General features: G+C 42.7%; 3 protein-coding genes across 6 annotated transcripts in view; 2 read left to right on the plus strand and 1 right to left on the minus strand.

The window, feature by feature from the left end:
- Window positions 1-2,492, plus strand: part of pabpn1 (poly(A) binding protein, nuclear 1) — a 15,106-nt gene extending 12,614 nt beyond the window's left edge. For 2 of the 3 annotated variants that reach the window (XM_005945993.3, XM_005945995.3), the window contains exon 7: window positions 1,841-2,492. In XM_005945993.3, coding sequence (XP_005946055.1) covers window positions 1,841-2,036 — 196 coding nt within the window. In that variant the 3' untranslated portion in view covers window positions 2,037-2,492. Of the gene's footprint in view, window positions 1-643; window positions 1,044-1,840 lie in introns of those variants that run through there. The other variant, XM_005945994.2, reaches the window with a different exon arrangement.
- Window positions 2,493-3,708: 1,216 nt separating this feature from the next.
- Window positions 3,709-7,314, minus strand: ngdn (neuroguidin, EIF4E binding protein). The gene is made up of 11 exons (XM_005945996.3): window positions 7,203-7,314; window positions 6,876-6,935; window positions 6,697-6,768; window positions 6,323-6,460; window positions 6,151-6,235; window positions 5,950-6,002; window positions 5,704-5,818; window positions 5,340-5,514; window positions 4,576-4,729; window positions 3,928-3,991; window positions 3,709-3,824 (listed from the first exon to the last, which is right to left on the minus strand). Exons 1-11 carry the CDS (start codon window positions 7,221-7,223, stop codon window positions 3,805-3,807), a joined length of 957 nt encoding a protein of 318 aa, XP_005946058.1. The 5' UTR covers window positions 7,224-7,314; the 3' UTR covers window positions 3,709-3,804.
- Window positions 7,315-9,001: 1,687 nt separating this feature from the next.
- Window positions 9,002-11,349, plus strand: cebp1 (CCAAT/enhancer binding protein (C/EBP) 1). Of its 2 annotated transcripts, none has more exons than XM_005945997.3 (3): window positions 9,002-9,126; window positions 9,858-10,157; window positions 10,261-11,349. In XM_005945997.3, exons 1-3 carry the CDS (start codon window positions 9,124-9,126, stop codon window positions 10,564-10,566), a joined length of 609 nt encoding a protein of 202 aa, XP_005946059.1. In that variant the 5' UTR covers window positions 9,002-9,123; the 3' UTR covers window positions 10,567-11,349. The 2 variants fall into 2 exon arrangements, with proteins under 2 accessions (XP_005946059.1, XP_042069540.1); XM_042213606.1 differs by lacking the exon at window positions 9,002-9,126 and adding an exon at window positions 9,133-9,712.
- The last annotated feature ends 1,047 nt before the right edge of the window (window positions 11,350-12,396 follow it).

A 12,396-nucleotide genomic window follows, 5' to 3' on the forward strand; every position in this document is an offset into this window, starting at 1 on the left:
TGTGTGTGTGTGTGTGTGTGTGTGTACGGCTCACTGCCGCCTGGCTGTGTATCGGGTGGTGATGCGTGCAGAATAATAGTGCAGTTTATGTCGCTTTTTAACTGTGAATGTTTGTGTGCACTGTGTTGCTGGGGGTATATGTGTGGTGCTGTTTGTCCTCAAGGTCTTTCCCCACAGTGACCCCAGAGGCGGCTCTCATACAGAGAGACACACAGAGAGAGAGAAAGAGGGCGAGAGAGTGCCTTTGCTGTCCCCTCACACCCACACACTAATCATTTTATCTGGAAATTAAACACTTTTCCTCTCTTGACAAAGCTGCTTTCAGCTTCTTTCACCACTATTCTTCCACACTGATTTGTTTCTAAGATCAAAGGCACTTTTTTTTTTTTTAAAAGATGTCTATTTAGTGATTTGTGAACACTGTCCTAAACACACTGTTTTTCTTTATTTTCTTTTATTTTTGACGTAGGTCAATATATTCATTCCCCGTTCACTTTACTTCCAGGACTGAAATTCAGACCCTTCCTCTGCCCACAGTCGCACACATGCACATATTTATTTACTACATCGCACCAGGAAATTGGTGTCCGTCTTCTTAAGCCAAACAGAAAAAACTCACCCTCTTTTTCTCTCTCTTTTCCAGGGGCCGAGGGCGAACAACATCGTGGTATTCCCCTTACTAAACACCCTCCCCCCCATCCCAAATACTTCCTTACTATCAAACCTCTCCCCCTATTTCTGTTCCCATATTAAAAAAATACAAACACACACAATGAAAAAGTCCTTTCCCTTTCCCCAACAATAAAAGAAGAGAACCCCAGAAGAGAGAAAAAAAGACAAAAAAGGAAAAAAAAACCAAAAACAAAAACACACTTCTCCTGGACAGAGAGACTGGCTGGCCGCAGTGTGAGATTGTGTGTGAGCGTGCTTGTGCAGAGGTTGATGCGGTCACCCCTGGTAAGGTATACATTGGCCTCTTGGGGGAGGGAGGGGAGGATTACTATGGCAGTGTTTGTTTTGTTTTTTGTTTTTGGAAGAGGGAGGAAAGGTGGGGATGAGGTATCTGGGGGGGGATGATGGTATCTCAATCTCAGGCTGCAGATGTGTCTCCTTTGGTCTGGCTGTGACCTCCTGCTTTCACACCATCATCAACACAGCCCACCCACTCACCACCGCCTCCACAGCAGGGGGGGGAAGAGAGAAAAAAAAAAAAACATACACAAGAATTCACACTGTTCTCTTTTTTCTTTTTTTTTAATGTAACATAGATATGTGAAACTTACATTAGCTATCAAATATTTGTGTTACGTTTGTGGTTTGGAGTTTGTCATTACCTGCTCGCACCCTCTCCGACCCCTTGTGTGTCTCCCATTCTCTGCCCCCTCTTAACCCTCCTCCCCCCACCCTTGATTTATTTTTTTTCTAACGTTTCCTCCCCTCCAACCTCTCTTCCTTTCATCACAACATGGATTATGTTGTGTGCTGTCAGCTTGATCTGTGGACAGTGATGGACCTTCAGTGTTCAGTGGAGTTGTATTTCTTTTTGTTTTGGGGTGTTTTTTTTTTGTGGGGGGGTTATTGGTTGTGCTGCCACATCCTTGCCGCTCGTCCATCCTTGTCACCTTCAACTCAGGCATGGCTACAGCTCTTTCTTTTTTTCCTTTCCTTTTTTTTGTTGTTTTTTTGTAAATTCTTTTGACAGGCATCTACTGTTTTTACTCTTTATTTTCGTGCAATCCCTCCCCCTCCCGCCCCTTTGTTCTTCCCCTCCTTCCCTTTGTGCACCTTGTCCCCTCCCCCCTCCTCTCTCTGTATATTAGACCACTTCTTGTCGTTTCAGGTTTCAGGACCAGTGGAGGCTGACAACCCCTCCCCAGGTGGCGCCGGCCCCTCCCACTGTCTCTGCAGCATCTCTCTCTCTCTCTGCTCCCGCTATGCACACTCACCCCATCCTGTCAGTGTGGGGGGGCGGGGGAGGGGGACAGGGCGACCACAGGCCCGCCGCGGGGGGCATTTACTACAACAGCAAACGCTGATGACGCTTTTAGTCCTTTTCACACTTCAAATGTCTCACACACACACACACACACACACACACACACCTGTTCAACATGCACCGCAGCACACGGCAGTACAGATGGCACTTAACAGGCAGCCAACCCAACACATGATTTATATACAGAGAGCTGAAGCCAACATAGCTGAGTGGCAGGCAGGTTTGCTTGAGAGCGAGGAAGGCAGGACCAGAGACGAGGGTGTTTTTTGGGGCGCCCCCTTTCTCTGACTACGCGCAGTGCAGTCACGGCTTGTCTGAGGAAGGCCGACGAGCTAACAGCATCGATTATTAATTAAATGAAAGGAGTGGGCTGGAGTTGTTATTTTAGAATGGGGGAAGTCAGGGGTGGGGTTTGTGTGGAGACTTTTTTTTTTTTTCCTTTTCTTTTTGAAAAGGGGAAGGGGGTTTGAACAAATGTTTTGCTTTTTTTTTATTTTTATTTTTAACCCATGAGTCTGTAATTAGAAAAAAAAAATAAAAAAATTGTGTAAAAAGTAAGTGTGCATGTGTGCGTTTATTTGAATTTTACACCAATTCAAGGTATTTAAATGTAATTAACAGTATTCAGCATGCATTATTTAGGTGGTACTTCCAGGAAGTAATGGGAGGTGTGGCTTTATTTTCAGAATGAATCATTTAATTCTAGTCAGTCATTAAAATACCAACAGCTCCTGAGGTTATGAGGCATGACGTTACTTGGGTGTATAATATACTGTATATATAATGTCCAGCAGTTGTGCAGCTTTGTCCAGGCTGACTGGGCTTTCTGTTAGACCCAAGTTGACTGCATACTACTTCCCCCATATCATCACAGGTCCCTCGGTAGGGGTTTACTACAAAAAGTTGCACTGTTTTTGTATGGCGTTATTTTTGTGCCACTATTCTGAGCGCACGTAAAAAAAAAAGGAAAAGAAAAAATTGCAGTTGCAAGTGTTGCATTTTGAGGAGAAATTTATTTTGAAAACGTTTAGAGCACTTGTGCAAATATGTGATGTCTTGATGAATCGAGCAGATATTTGAAGTTTACACAGCACCATTCTCGCATGAAAATATCTTAAAAGTTTATTTTGTGACCCAGAAAGAGTAATATTTCAAACTCCGCCACTCTGTGTTCCTCCGCCACTGCCTCGTTTGAGTTTTGGACGAAATGGATTCTGGGATATTGCATTTCGTCATTTCGAGCTGATTGGAGACCAAAACAGCCAATCAGATTTTTTTGCATCCAAGTCTGTGATTGGCTGGTTTTGTGGCACAAATATAACGGTGTACAGAAAGAGTTGAGCGCGCACGGGCAGAAATGTTGAGAGCGCAAGCAACACATTGCGAGCAGCGCAAATGCAAAAACTGAGCGAGAGGGGCTGCTATGTGTGTGTGTGTATGGATAATAGCAAACACTGAAATACATTTTTTGCACGCAGCAATGAATTTTGTTCACTCAAATTTAGCTTTTCTTCGCTCAAAATAAATTTCTCCTCAAAATGCAACACTTGCACCTGCAATTTTTTTTACGTGCGCTCAGAATAGTGGCACAAAAATAACGCCATATTTTTCCAATTAACATTACAAGGGCCAGTTTATTTTGAGTGGGCAACATGACTGCCCTCTACTGGTGACATGAGGAAAAAAGGTCTTACAATGCATTCACTGTAGGATACAGGTCATGAGGAATGGTTTCTTTATTACGATGTTTACAGAGACTTTATAACAATTAGCTGCTGGTAACATCCTCTGACATGCTGTCCTCAGGTCTAGTTGCGTTTCTTGAAAGCTGAGGAGAAAAAAAAGGACTGCTGCATTTTATTTGAATAAAGAGAAATTTTTAATACTAGTTCACAGGTTAATTTGGTCTCGTGGTATTTCAAAGTCCTTACCTTTTCTTTTGGTTTTCTTCTTCATGATTTTCTTCTTTTTCTTGGGTCGTGGGTTATCCCCATCCTGCACGTACACAGAAAATGCATCAAAACCACATTAAGACTGTAATCTAAATAAAACTGAGCCACAAAGCTACCATTCATACTGTACAAAGATGGGCCTGTTAGCAACACTTTGTAGCTACTCATGGTGCCCAGGACAAAATCTAAACATAGCACATCGATTTTCCAAGACTTCCTAAATACACACAGGGGTTTTTCCACATCTGCAGGCAGGAGAGAAGACTATCGGCAAGAGGCTGAGCGGCCATTACTCTTGACTTATTAGTGCTTTTTATGACAGCAGACAGTTAATTAAGACAAGAAACAGAACAGAGCCACAGCATGCCAAACCTATGTAGGCACGAAGTGTAGCTGTTGCCAGCAGTACTGCACCAGACAACTGAGTCACCACAGCACTCAGCATTTTAAGGTAAACATTCCAAACCTCTTGAAAATATCCAACTGGAGCCTTCTGTCCGATTGTGTGCTGGTAGCAGCTCAGGTTTAATCCCAGTCAGTATAAATTATGAAGTCTCAGTTCGGTTTAGAGATTAACCAATAAACAAGGCAGAAGCTCAAAACCAAAATACAATAACGCAAACACACCTGCATCGCCTCGCCACTGGTCAGAGCTGTGATGTCACCAAAGTGTGTTATACTGCTCAGCTGGTTGGACATGGCCATCATGCCCCTCTTCTTGGCGTTCCTCTGATGCTTCGGCACATTGAGACGCACCATCATCGACTCCTCGTAGTTCTTCCTGTGTTGAGGTAAACACATACCATTTACACAAACCACCAAGCAAAGAAAAAAGAAAGATGATGCTGCAAGGTCTTGACTGAAAGACCCCTCAGCACTGTATCACCCCAGTAGAGCTCTTTACTCTGAGACTGCTGGTTTACTTGCACTTCCCAGGACATTTAAAAGTATAATGGGAGGCAGAGCATTCAGCTTTCAGGCCCCTCTTCTGTGAAACCAGCTCCCAGTCTAGATTTTATGTGATTATACACCTCTATGCATTTAATTACTAGTTGTTATTAATCTCTAATGTATTTTGACTTGTCTTTCTCCCTTCACTCTGAGCCTGGTTCTTCTGGAGAGTTCTTCCCTTTTAAGGGATTTTTTCCTTCCCACTGTTGCCAAATGCTTGTTCACAAGGCCTTCTCTGACTACTGGGTTTTTTTCTGTATTATTGTAGGGTCTTTAAATCACAATATGAAGTACCCTGAAGTGACTGGTGGGATATTCTGCTGTAGAAATAAAACTGAATTCAATTAGAAGTTTATCTCACAACACTTCCCATCTAAATCAAGTAGCAGACATTATGACCACCTAACACCCTTCTGTGTGTAAAGTAAATGAGCAGGAACCTGTGGAGCTCCTCGCGACTCTCCCGCTCGCTCTGGAAGTCCCGTTTGTCTCTGATCTCCTCTGGGGCGTCGCTGTACTGCTGCCTCAGCTCCTGGATCACAGAACTTCGGAGTGCTGCTTGTCGATGACGCTCCAGCTTGGCCTTTTTCTTGTCTGCCTCTGTCATGTCACCATCTGGATGTAACGGGTTTATTTTTTGGTTAACAAACAAGCAGGAGAAGAAAAAAAAAAAAATTATAAGCTTGCTATAACAATCCCCCCCCCACCCAAAAAACCCCCAACAACAACAACAACAAAAAAAACCCTATAAAAAAAACCCAAAGCAGTATTGAAGTACTTTATAAAGCAGACCGGTGACATTACCATAATGCACTGGGGCAATCTTTGGTGGTATATATTTCTTGCCACTAGAGTGGGCTGCTTTCTTTTCTGAAGCTGCCTCGTTCTCTGTTTCGTCTTCAGACTCAGATTCACTGAGCTGCAAAAAAACAAACAAGCATTTATCTTTCCTACTAATACAGGAAGCTGATGTTTGGATGCATGTGTTTACAGTTTGATAATGTGACGGTAAAAGAAGTAACCGGAGCCGTTGTGTTACTCTGGTCTTACTTTGCTGACGAGATTCTCTGGATTGGGACGCAGCTGCAGTGGGTCATTTTCAGCTGAAATCAACAAAAACATCAGACACGGTTACGCCTACCATAAGTGAATAAATGCAAATCTTGCTGTGCATTGAATCTGATATGCATCCTTTCAGTCAAAGCTTTCCTAGACTGCACAGTTCTAAAAATCTGATCACTTCGGTCTTACCTAAACTGCCGGTAACAGCCGTGCGCACGAGCTTATCAATCTGATACTTCAGTTTGTGGTCTAGAGGTCGCATCTTCTCCAGGATCTTCAAATAAACAACAACAAATCAAGATTAAAATAACACATGTTGACTGCAGAGAAATCGAACAGCGTCACTTTTACAGCCTCTTACCGTTCTGATTGTGACCACTCGGTCTAAGGCATCACTGTCTTTTATTTTGCCTCCTTCCATCTTGATGCTGATCAGGTGAGTGAGGTCCTGGAGATAGAAGAGCAGCAGGTGGTACCGAAGGTCCAAAAAAGACAAACCCTGCAGGAGGAGAAGGCAGACAGATGGTCAGAAAGGCCTACAGACTGCACTTATTTCCCTGATCTAGAGAAATGAGAAATCCTGCAGCAAGTGTGTCAATACTTTTATTTAACACAGCCTCATTAAAGAGGATGTATCAGTCTTGCCTGCTCCTTTCAAACCAAACTGCACTTTGGTCAGATTACCGTAAAGACTGGACCTGAGGAGAACTAGCATTTCAAATAGTCGTTACGCACCTTCGACGTTTCCAATGCCCCATCTTTGACTTTAGTCAGCAGCTCACGGACAAGACCCGTCACCGAGGCCACCTAAAAACAAAACTTAGATTTATCTCTTTATTACGGCCACAAACACACATTATTTCTGAGTTAAACTAAACATTACGGGATTATTCTTTTTGTTTTTAAGTTCTTACCTGTTCAGTGAGATTATTCAGCAGCTCTACAGCTTTGGGCAAATCGCTTTCAATCAAATCCTAGAAAGCAGTTAAATTACATGTAAGAGATACAGTATCAGAATTTGTAAACAGTGTCAGTACTGAAATACCAGCTATTCGACATAAATGTTTGTTAGCTAGTGGCTAGCCTGACGAGCTAGCCACTAGCTAACAAACCGCTGTGGTCCTCTTTAGAGCACCGAGAAGCGTTTTCGTATATTTGTACATACTAAAGTATAATGTTCTGTATGTAAACACGATATAACGGCTTAATATATAACAAGGAGCTAACTCAATTTTACTCACGTTGTCAACAGGAGCAGCCATTTTAACGCCACTGTACCCTACCCACTGTACCCTACGGAAGCCGCAGCGGGACAGTAGTGATAGCTCTAAAACGGTTACAGATGTTACTACTGAGTGAGGCAAAAGAATGGGACACCAGTAGCTTAAATCACTTCTATATTACATCTATCCATCGTGTAGTGTTTTACATACTGAACGGGCCTGGGTGTTCAACAGGGCCCGTCAGCCGTGGCAAATTGATGTAATCATTTTTAAAGCACACACTGATAGTATTTGTTTTGAGGAAATCGGGTAAAAGTGCAAAGTTTGGTGTCTGTACATAAACAGCTGCTGAAATTTGAACTTGTTAGATTTGCTGTGCCCTGTGAGTCTGCAGAGCATCCTTGGGGGAAGCATAACCAAGCAATAGTTCAGGGTTCTCTGATTCAGCCCAATCACAAGTTTGATCACAATCAGAAAACTGAATCTAATCTTAAAAGTGGAGAAAGTGTCTGTCTCCTCAACCCCACACGAGAGCTAATTCCAAAATGGCATCACAAGGAAGCCCGCTAAGTTCAAATAAAATGCTCTGACTGAAAATAGGATATGATTAGGTAATCCTGATATGATGGAGATTGGTTATTTACGAGCATATATGTGAGGATTTTCACAGAACTGAATAAAGCTAGGGGACCAGTATGATCTATCGCTCTAGTCCCAGTTAATACTCTCCCTGTGGCATTTTAGATCTGCTGAAGGCTTTTCAGAGAGCCATTAGAACAACATAATATGGAATAAAAGCAATCCAGCAGTCATCCAGGACTTCATGGTTTTAACTGGATGTTAGTGATTTGGGTTTCTCTCCAGCCGTGGAGATAAATATAACTGGGTGTCATCTGTATGCAGTGTTGGAGTGCCTAAGGGTTATATGTATACCATGAAAAGCACCGGGCCCAGCACAGGACCCTGAGAACCACCATGAGTAACTTTAAGGTGTAAAGAAGGCTCATCGTCTTTATAAACAATTTAGAATCTATTCAAACAAGTGCCACACATTTTCTTTAATCCCAGTGACGTTCCACTCTCTGTGCTCTCATTGTGTTGTGACCAGTGGTTTGACATTGTGCTGAGGTCCAGTGTGCTGTGTCCGTGTTATGGTGACCTAGAATTCCTGATGGAAACCCATCAGATATGATCTGCAACTGCATCAAGGCTTAATCATCATCATCATCGCCTTTATTTATAAAGCACTTTAAAACAAAAACAGGCTTATAAGAAGGAGTTAAACAACACCAGCCTCAAAGCCTTAAATGTTGATGGTTTTGATGAAGTTACTTCAGAGAAGCTTGTCTATTGCTGTGAAGAAGGCTTCAGGAAATTATTCCTGCTGTTCTCCATAAAACTCTGCAATAACTCTTGCTTCTGTGACGGATGAACTCACCTGTCGGGCACAAGAATCCACACACAAACTTCTGCATTACAGCTTCATTCAGCTGTTTCTTAGATTTAGAGTGTTTACATTATTTCTTAATCCAATTTGCACTACTCTCTTGCACAATCACAGTCATACTACGTACTATGTATGTGTATATATGTGTGAAATCTTTGCACTAGTATTTTATTCTTTATCCAGCTGCTGTAACACAATAATTTAACCTTATGGGATCACTTAAGTATCTGTGCAGAGGAGATGGTGTAAATGTAAAAGAAATGGGAACACTTCTTTGTTTCTTTTTGTTAATTTAAGTGTGTATGTGTGTGTGTGTTTGTGTGTGTGACAGAGGGGGAGAGAGAGAGAGAGAGAGGCAGGGAGAGAGAGAGAGGGGAAGTGATTGTGATAATTGAGGGCCACCTGTCTATCTCCTGTCTTTCAGAGCACTGTCAGCCACACAGCCTGAGGAGGACCTAAAGAGTATCCTGAGAGTTTGTGGAGCAATCGGTCATGGTAAGTGAAACTGTAACTTTGTGAATTTGTGGAGAAATTTGAGCAAATCGGTGAGAAATGCAACCTTACCGAAGCGTCAGGGAAGACGAAGCGCGCAAGAGATTCGACGTTTCTTTGAAATCATGAGGAAGAAGAGCTCGACAGTGGCATGAAATAATTTACTTTTTCAATATAGTTTGTAGTCTATGATGCAAAGACTGTACGTTTAAAAGAGAAGAGGGAGGGTAAAGAGAAGATGGCAATAGCAGCTTACAAACTAAGGCTCACAGCAGTGCTGTCAGAGTGTTTCCACGATTTATTTGTAGTTTAATTTATTATGATGCTGTTTGATTTTGTGTTAGGGTGTATCTGAGTGTAGTAACCTTTAAAATAGAAGAACGTGTGTACTGTGGCAGAAACATCCCCATTTACCATCAGCGGTGGAAGAAACACTGAAATCTTCTTTCTGAAGATGCCACACCTAAATAACTTCTTTATCCGTCTTACATCACTCAAAAAAAAAGCAAGCAGGCAGTGTAAGGTTGAACGAACGAGCATGTTCAACGTGTAGCATCAGGACAGAATGTGTGACCGCGTAATTAAGCAAGTCAGTGTTTTGTGTTGCTGAAAGTTTGTTTTATATATTGTAGTTAATTGACAGCAGCATTCAAGCAGTATATGTATTTTTTAATGCTTAAAGTATTAAATGAGTGTTGGAAGTAAACCGAATCTTCCTCTGTCTTCTTCTACAGATGTCTGATTCCAGGGTGTCCTCGGTCATCCAGGAGTGGGTGAGCTCCTTCCCAGGTCAGGTGCACAGCCAGACCCTCAATTCTGTTGCTTCCAACTCGGCTGCTTCCACCAATCAGATGACGCAGATGGACATGATCTCGTACGGCCAGTCTCAGGGGATGATAAGGGGGGGTGGCGATGACAGAGGGGCCGAGCAGATGATGGGACTATCGTATCTGCCGTACCCGCCGTCCTGCCTTGGCAGCGCCGCCAGCCCGGTGAGCACAAACCACCACCAGAGCCACGCCAGTACTCAGCAGGTGAGAGAAGCATTTAACAGCAGGTCACGAAGTGTTTCATACAAACCACACTCACCCACCCCACTCTCCCACGGCTTTAACGCATGTGTGCTGCTCACTCCAGGACTTCTCCCCCTTCCTCCTGCCCACTCTGCGGGCCCCGGTGACCAAGAGGAGCATCAGCAAGGATAGCGCAGAGTACCGCCTGAGGCGTGAGAGAAACAACATCGCGGTGAGGAAGAGCAGGGACAAAGCCCGCAGGAGGATCCTGATGACCCAGCAGAGGGCCGGCCAGCTGCAGGAGGAAAACCAGAAGCTGCAGATGAGGATAGCACAGCTGACACAGGAGCTGGACACTCTGAAACACATCCTGTCACAGCGGCACCTGCAGGCAGCCGAGGAGGGAGCAGCCGGGCAGTCCAGCATCTGAGCACAGCCCGAAGCCTCGTTTGTACCTGATGTTAACGCCTGATTACAGGCTTCACAGTGTGCCTCAGTAAGGCATGCGAGAGTCACCGTGAAGCACCTGTTCGAGCATTTTCACCAACAAACATTTGTGATCATGACAAAGTCACTTAGAGGAGGTAATGCTGGGTATAAAAGTGGTTAACTGTAGTTTTATATTGTAAAGGAAACCATAGCTTACTGGCAGTGTTGTAGCTACTATTTAGTACACCGATGTCCACATTTTTAATTGTTCTCTTACCCCCAAACTTTACATTTCTGCACCTCACATGTTGAGCGTAAAAGATTCAAAATGGCAAAATGAACACTTCCAATCTGCTGAGAGCTTTGATACACTCTGACACATTCAGGGTCACACAAAAGGAGAACTGCACTAAATGTAGCTTCTCATGACAAGCACCCAAGATTATCTGCTGAAGTAGACTAACGCCTTCAGACAACTCGTTTTGTGATATATAAATAAAATGAACTGAAGTGAATTATAATGACTGCTGCAGGAGGTGGGCTTTATGATCTGTATGTAACTAATGCTAACCTGCTAACCTGATGCTACTGTTAAAGTGCATCCTGTCGTACTCTTGGTAGCTAAGCTAAGCGTTAGTTAGCTAAACCTTACCAAACCTTTGCTTTAAAATGAGAGTTTATGGGGTTGTAAAGGCTAATAATGATAATAATGATAATAATAACAACAATAATATTATAGTCAAAGGAGCTTGGAAAGAAAAGCGTCTGGACTTCTTTAAGTTGCTTGAAGACGTTTCACCTCTCATCCGAGAAGCTTCTTCAGTTTCACCTCTCGGATGAGAGGTGAAACGTCTTCAAGCAACTTAAAGAAGTCCAGACGCTTTTCTTTCCAAGCTCCTTTGACTACGATGACCTGGATGACTGAGAACCTTCACAGAAATAATATTATACCATCCTCCATTTTTATTGAATATAGAACATGTAGATACACTGGCTACTGATACACCTCCTGTGATTGGACAATCAAAGTCAGTGAGTGTAGTTTAGTGTAGGAAAACAGCATGTTTTGTTGGAAATTAGATCAGTAGAAAAATGAAATCAATTGGAATAATAAAAGTTTGGCTAATAAATAGCCTCAGTAGCTATGATGCTGCACAGCAGCGTTTTTAGGTACTGTTACTCTTTGGTCTGAATGTAGAGGCTATTTATTTTCTAATGCAGGAACTTGAGGCACACAGCAAAAAAAGAAAAAAAAAAGAGACAGAGTCAATAGCGAATTTTAGTCATGTGATGGAGGACTTGAGTTTAAACTAAAATGCAGGTGTAGATATAATAAAAGGTAAAACAGTGCGCTGAAGGACACAACCTGGTCATTTGTTTATCTCCAGATTGGAGATGGTGGTTCCTGTTCACATATGGGTATAACTCGTGGACCCCTTTAAACAACGGGGGGGAAAAAGAGTCCCGCTATGTGCGTTGGACCGGCAGGATATGATTTGATTTAATAAACATTGCCTAATCATCTACCTGACTTTTACCGTCTTCGTCAGAGCTGATTGTAAGTGTTGTTGCCCAACGGAGTTGCACAACAACCTGTGGTTTGAAGAGGATTCGATGAAACAGAGAAAAGAGCCTCTCTCTTCTAAAATACAGCATCAATCACCAGTAAATACATGTGTGACTACTTGAATGTTTTCAAATGTGTAGCGAGTAATACACTGTTAAAGTGAAACGTTGCAGTGCTGCCAAATGTTTTTTTTAAATAAATAAATGATTGCTTGTGCCTATATGAAGTCATTGTCCTCTATGTGTCATGTTATCTGAATACACA

This window comes from Haplochromis burtoni, unplaced genomic scaffold (genome assembly GCF_018398535.1).
Source record: "Haplochromis burtoni strain Fernald_Lab_line unplaced genomic scaffold, NCSU_Asbu1 Contig_460, whole genome shotgun sequence".
Lineage (NCBI taxonomy): Eukaryota > Metazoa > Chordata > Actinopteri > Cichliformes > Cichlidae > Haplochromis > Haplochromis burtoni.

Bases quoted from the DNA above. Each gene is read 5' to 3' on its own strand.
- cebp1 (XM_042213606.1), top strand. From the start codon at position 9,689: ATGTGTGACCGCGTAATTAAGCAA. The intron at 9,713-9,857 runs GTCAGTGTTTTG...CTTCTTCTACAG, and splicing joins GTGACCGCGTAATTAAGCAA to ATGTCTGATTCCAGGGTGTC. The intron at 10,158-10,260 runs GTGAGAGAAGCA...TGCTCACTCCAG, and splicing joins GCCACGCCAGTACTCAGCAG to GACTTCTCCCCCTTCCTCCT.
- ngdn (XM_005945996.3), bottom strand. From the start codon at position 7,223: ATGGCTGCTCCTGTTGACAAC. The intron at 6,236-6,322 runs GTAAGAGGCTGT...GTTTATTTGAAG, and splicing joins GAGTGGTCACAATCAGAACG to ATCCTGGAGAAGATGCGACC. The intron at 3,992-4,575 runs GTGTGTTTGCGT...GTGTACGTGCAG, and splicing joins CCAGTGGCGAGGCGATGCAG to GATGGGGATAACCCACGACC.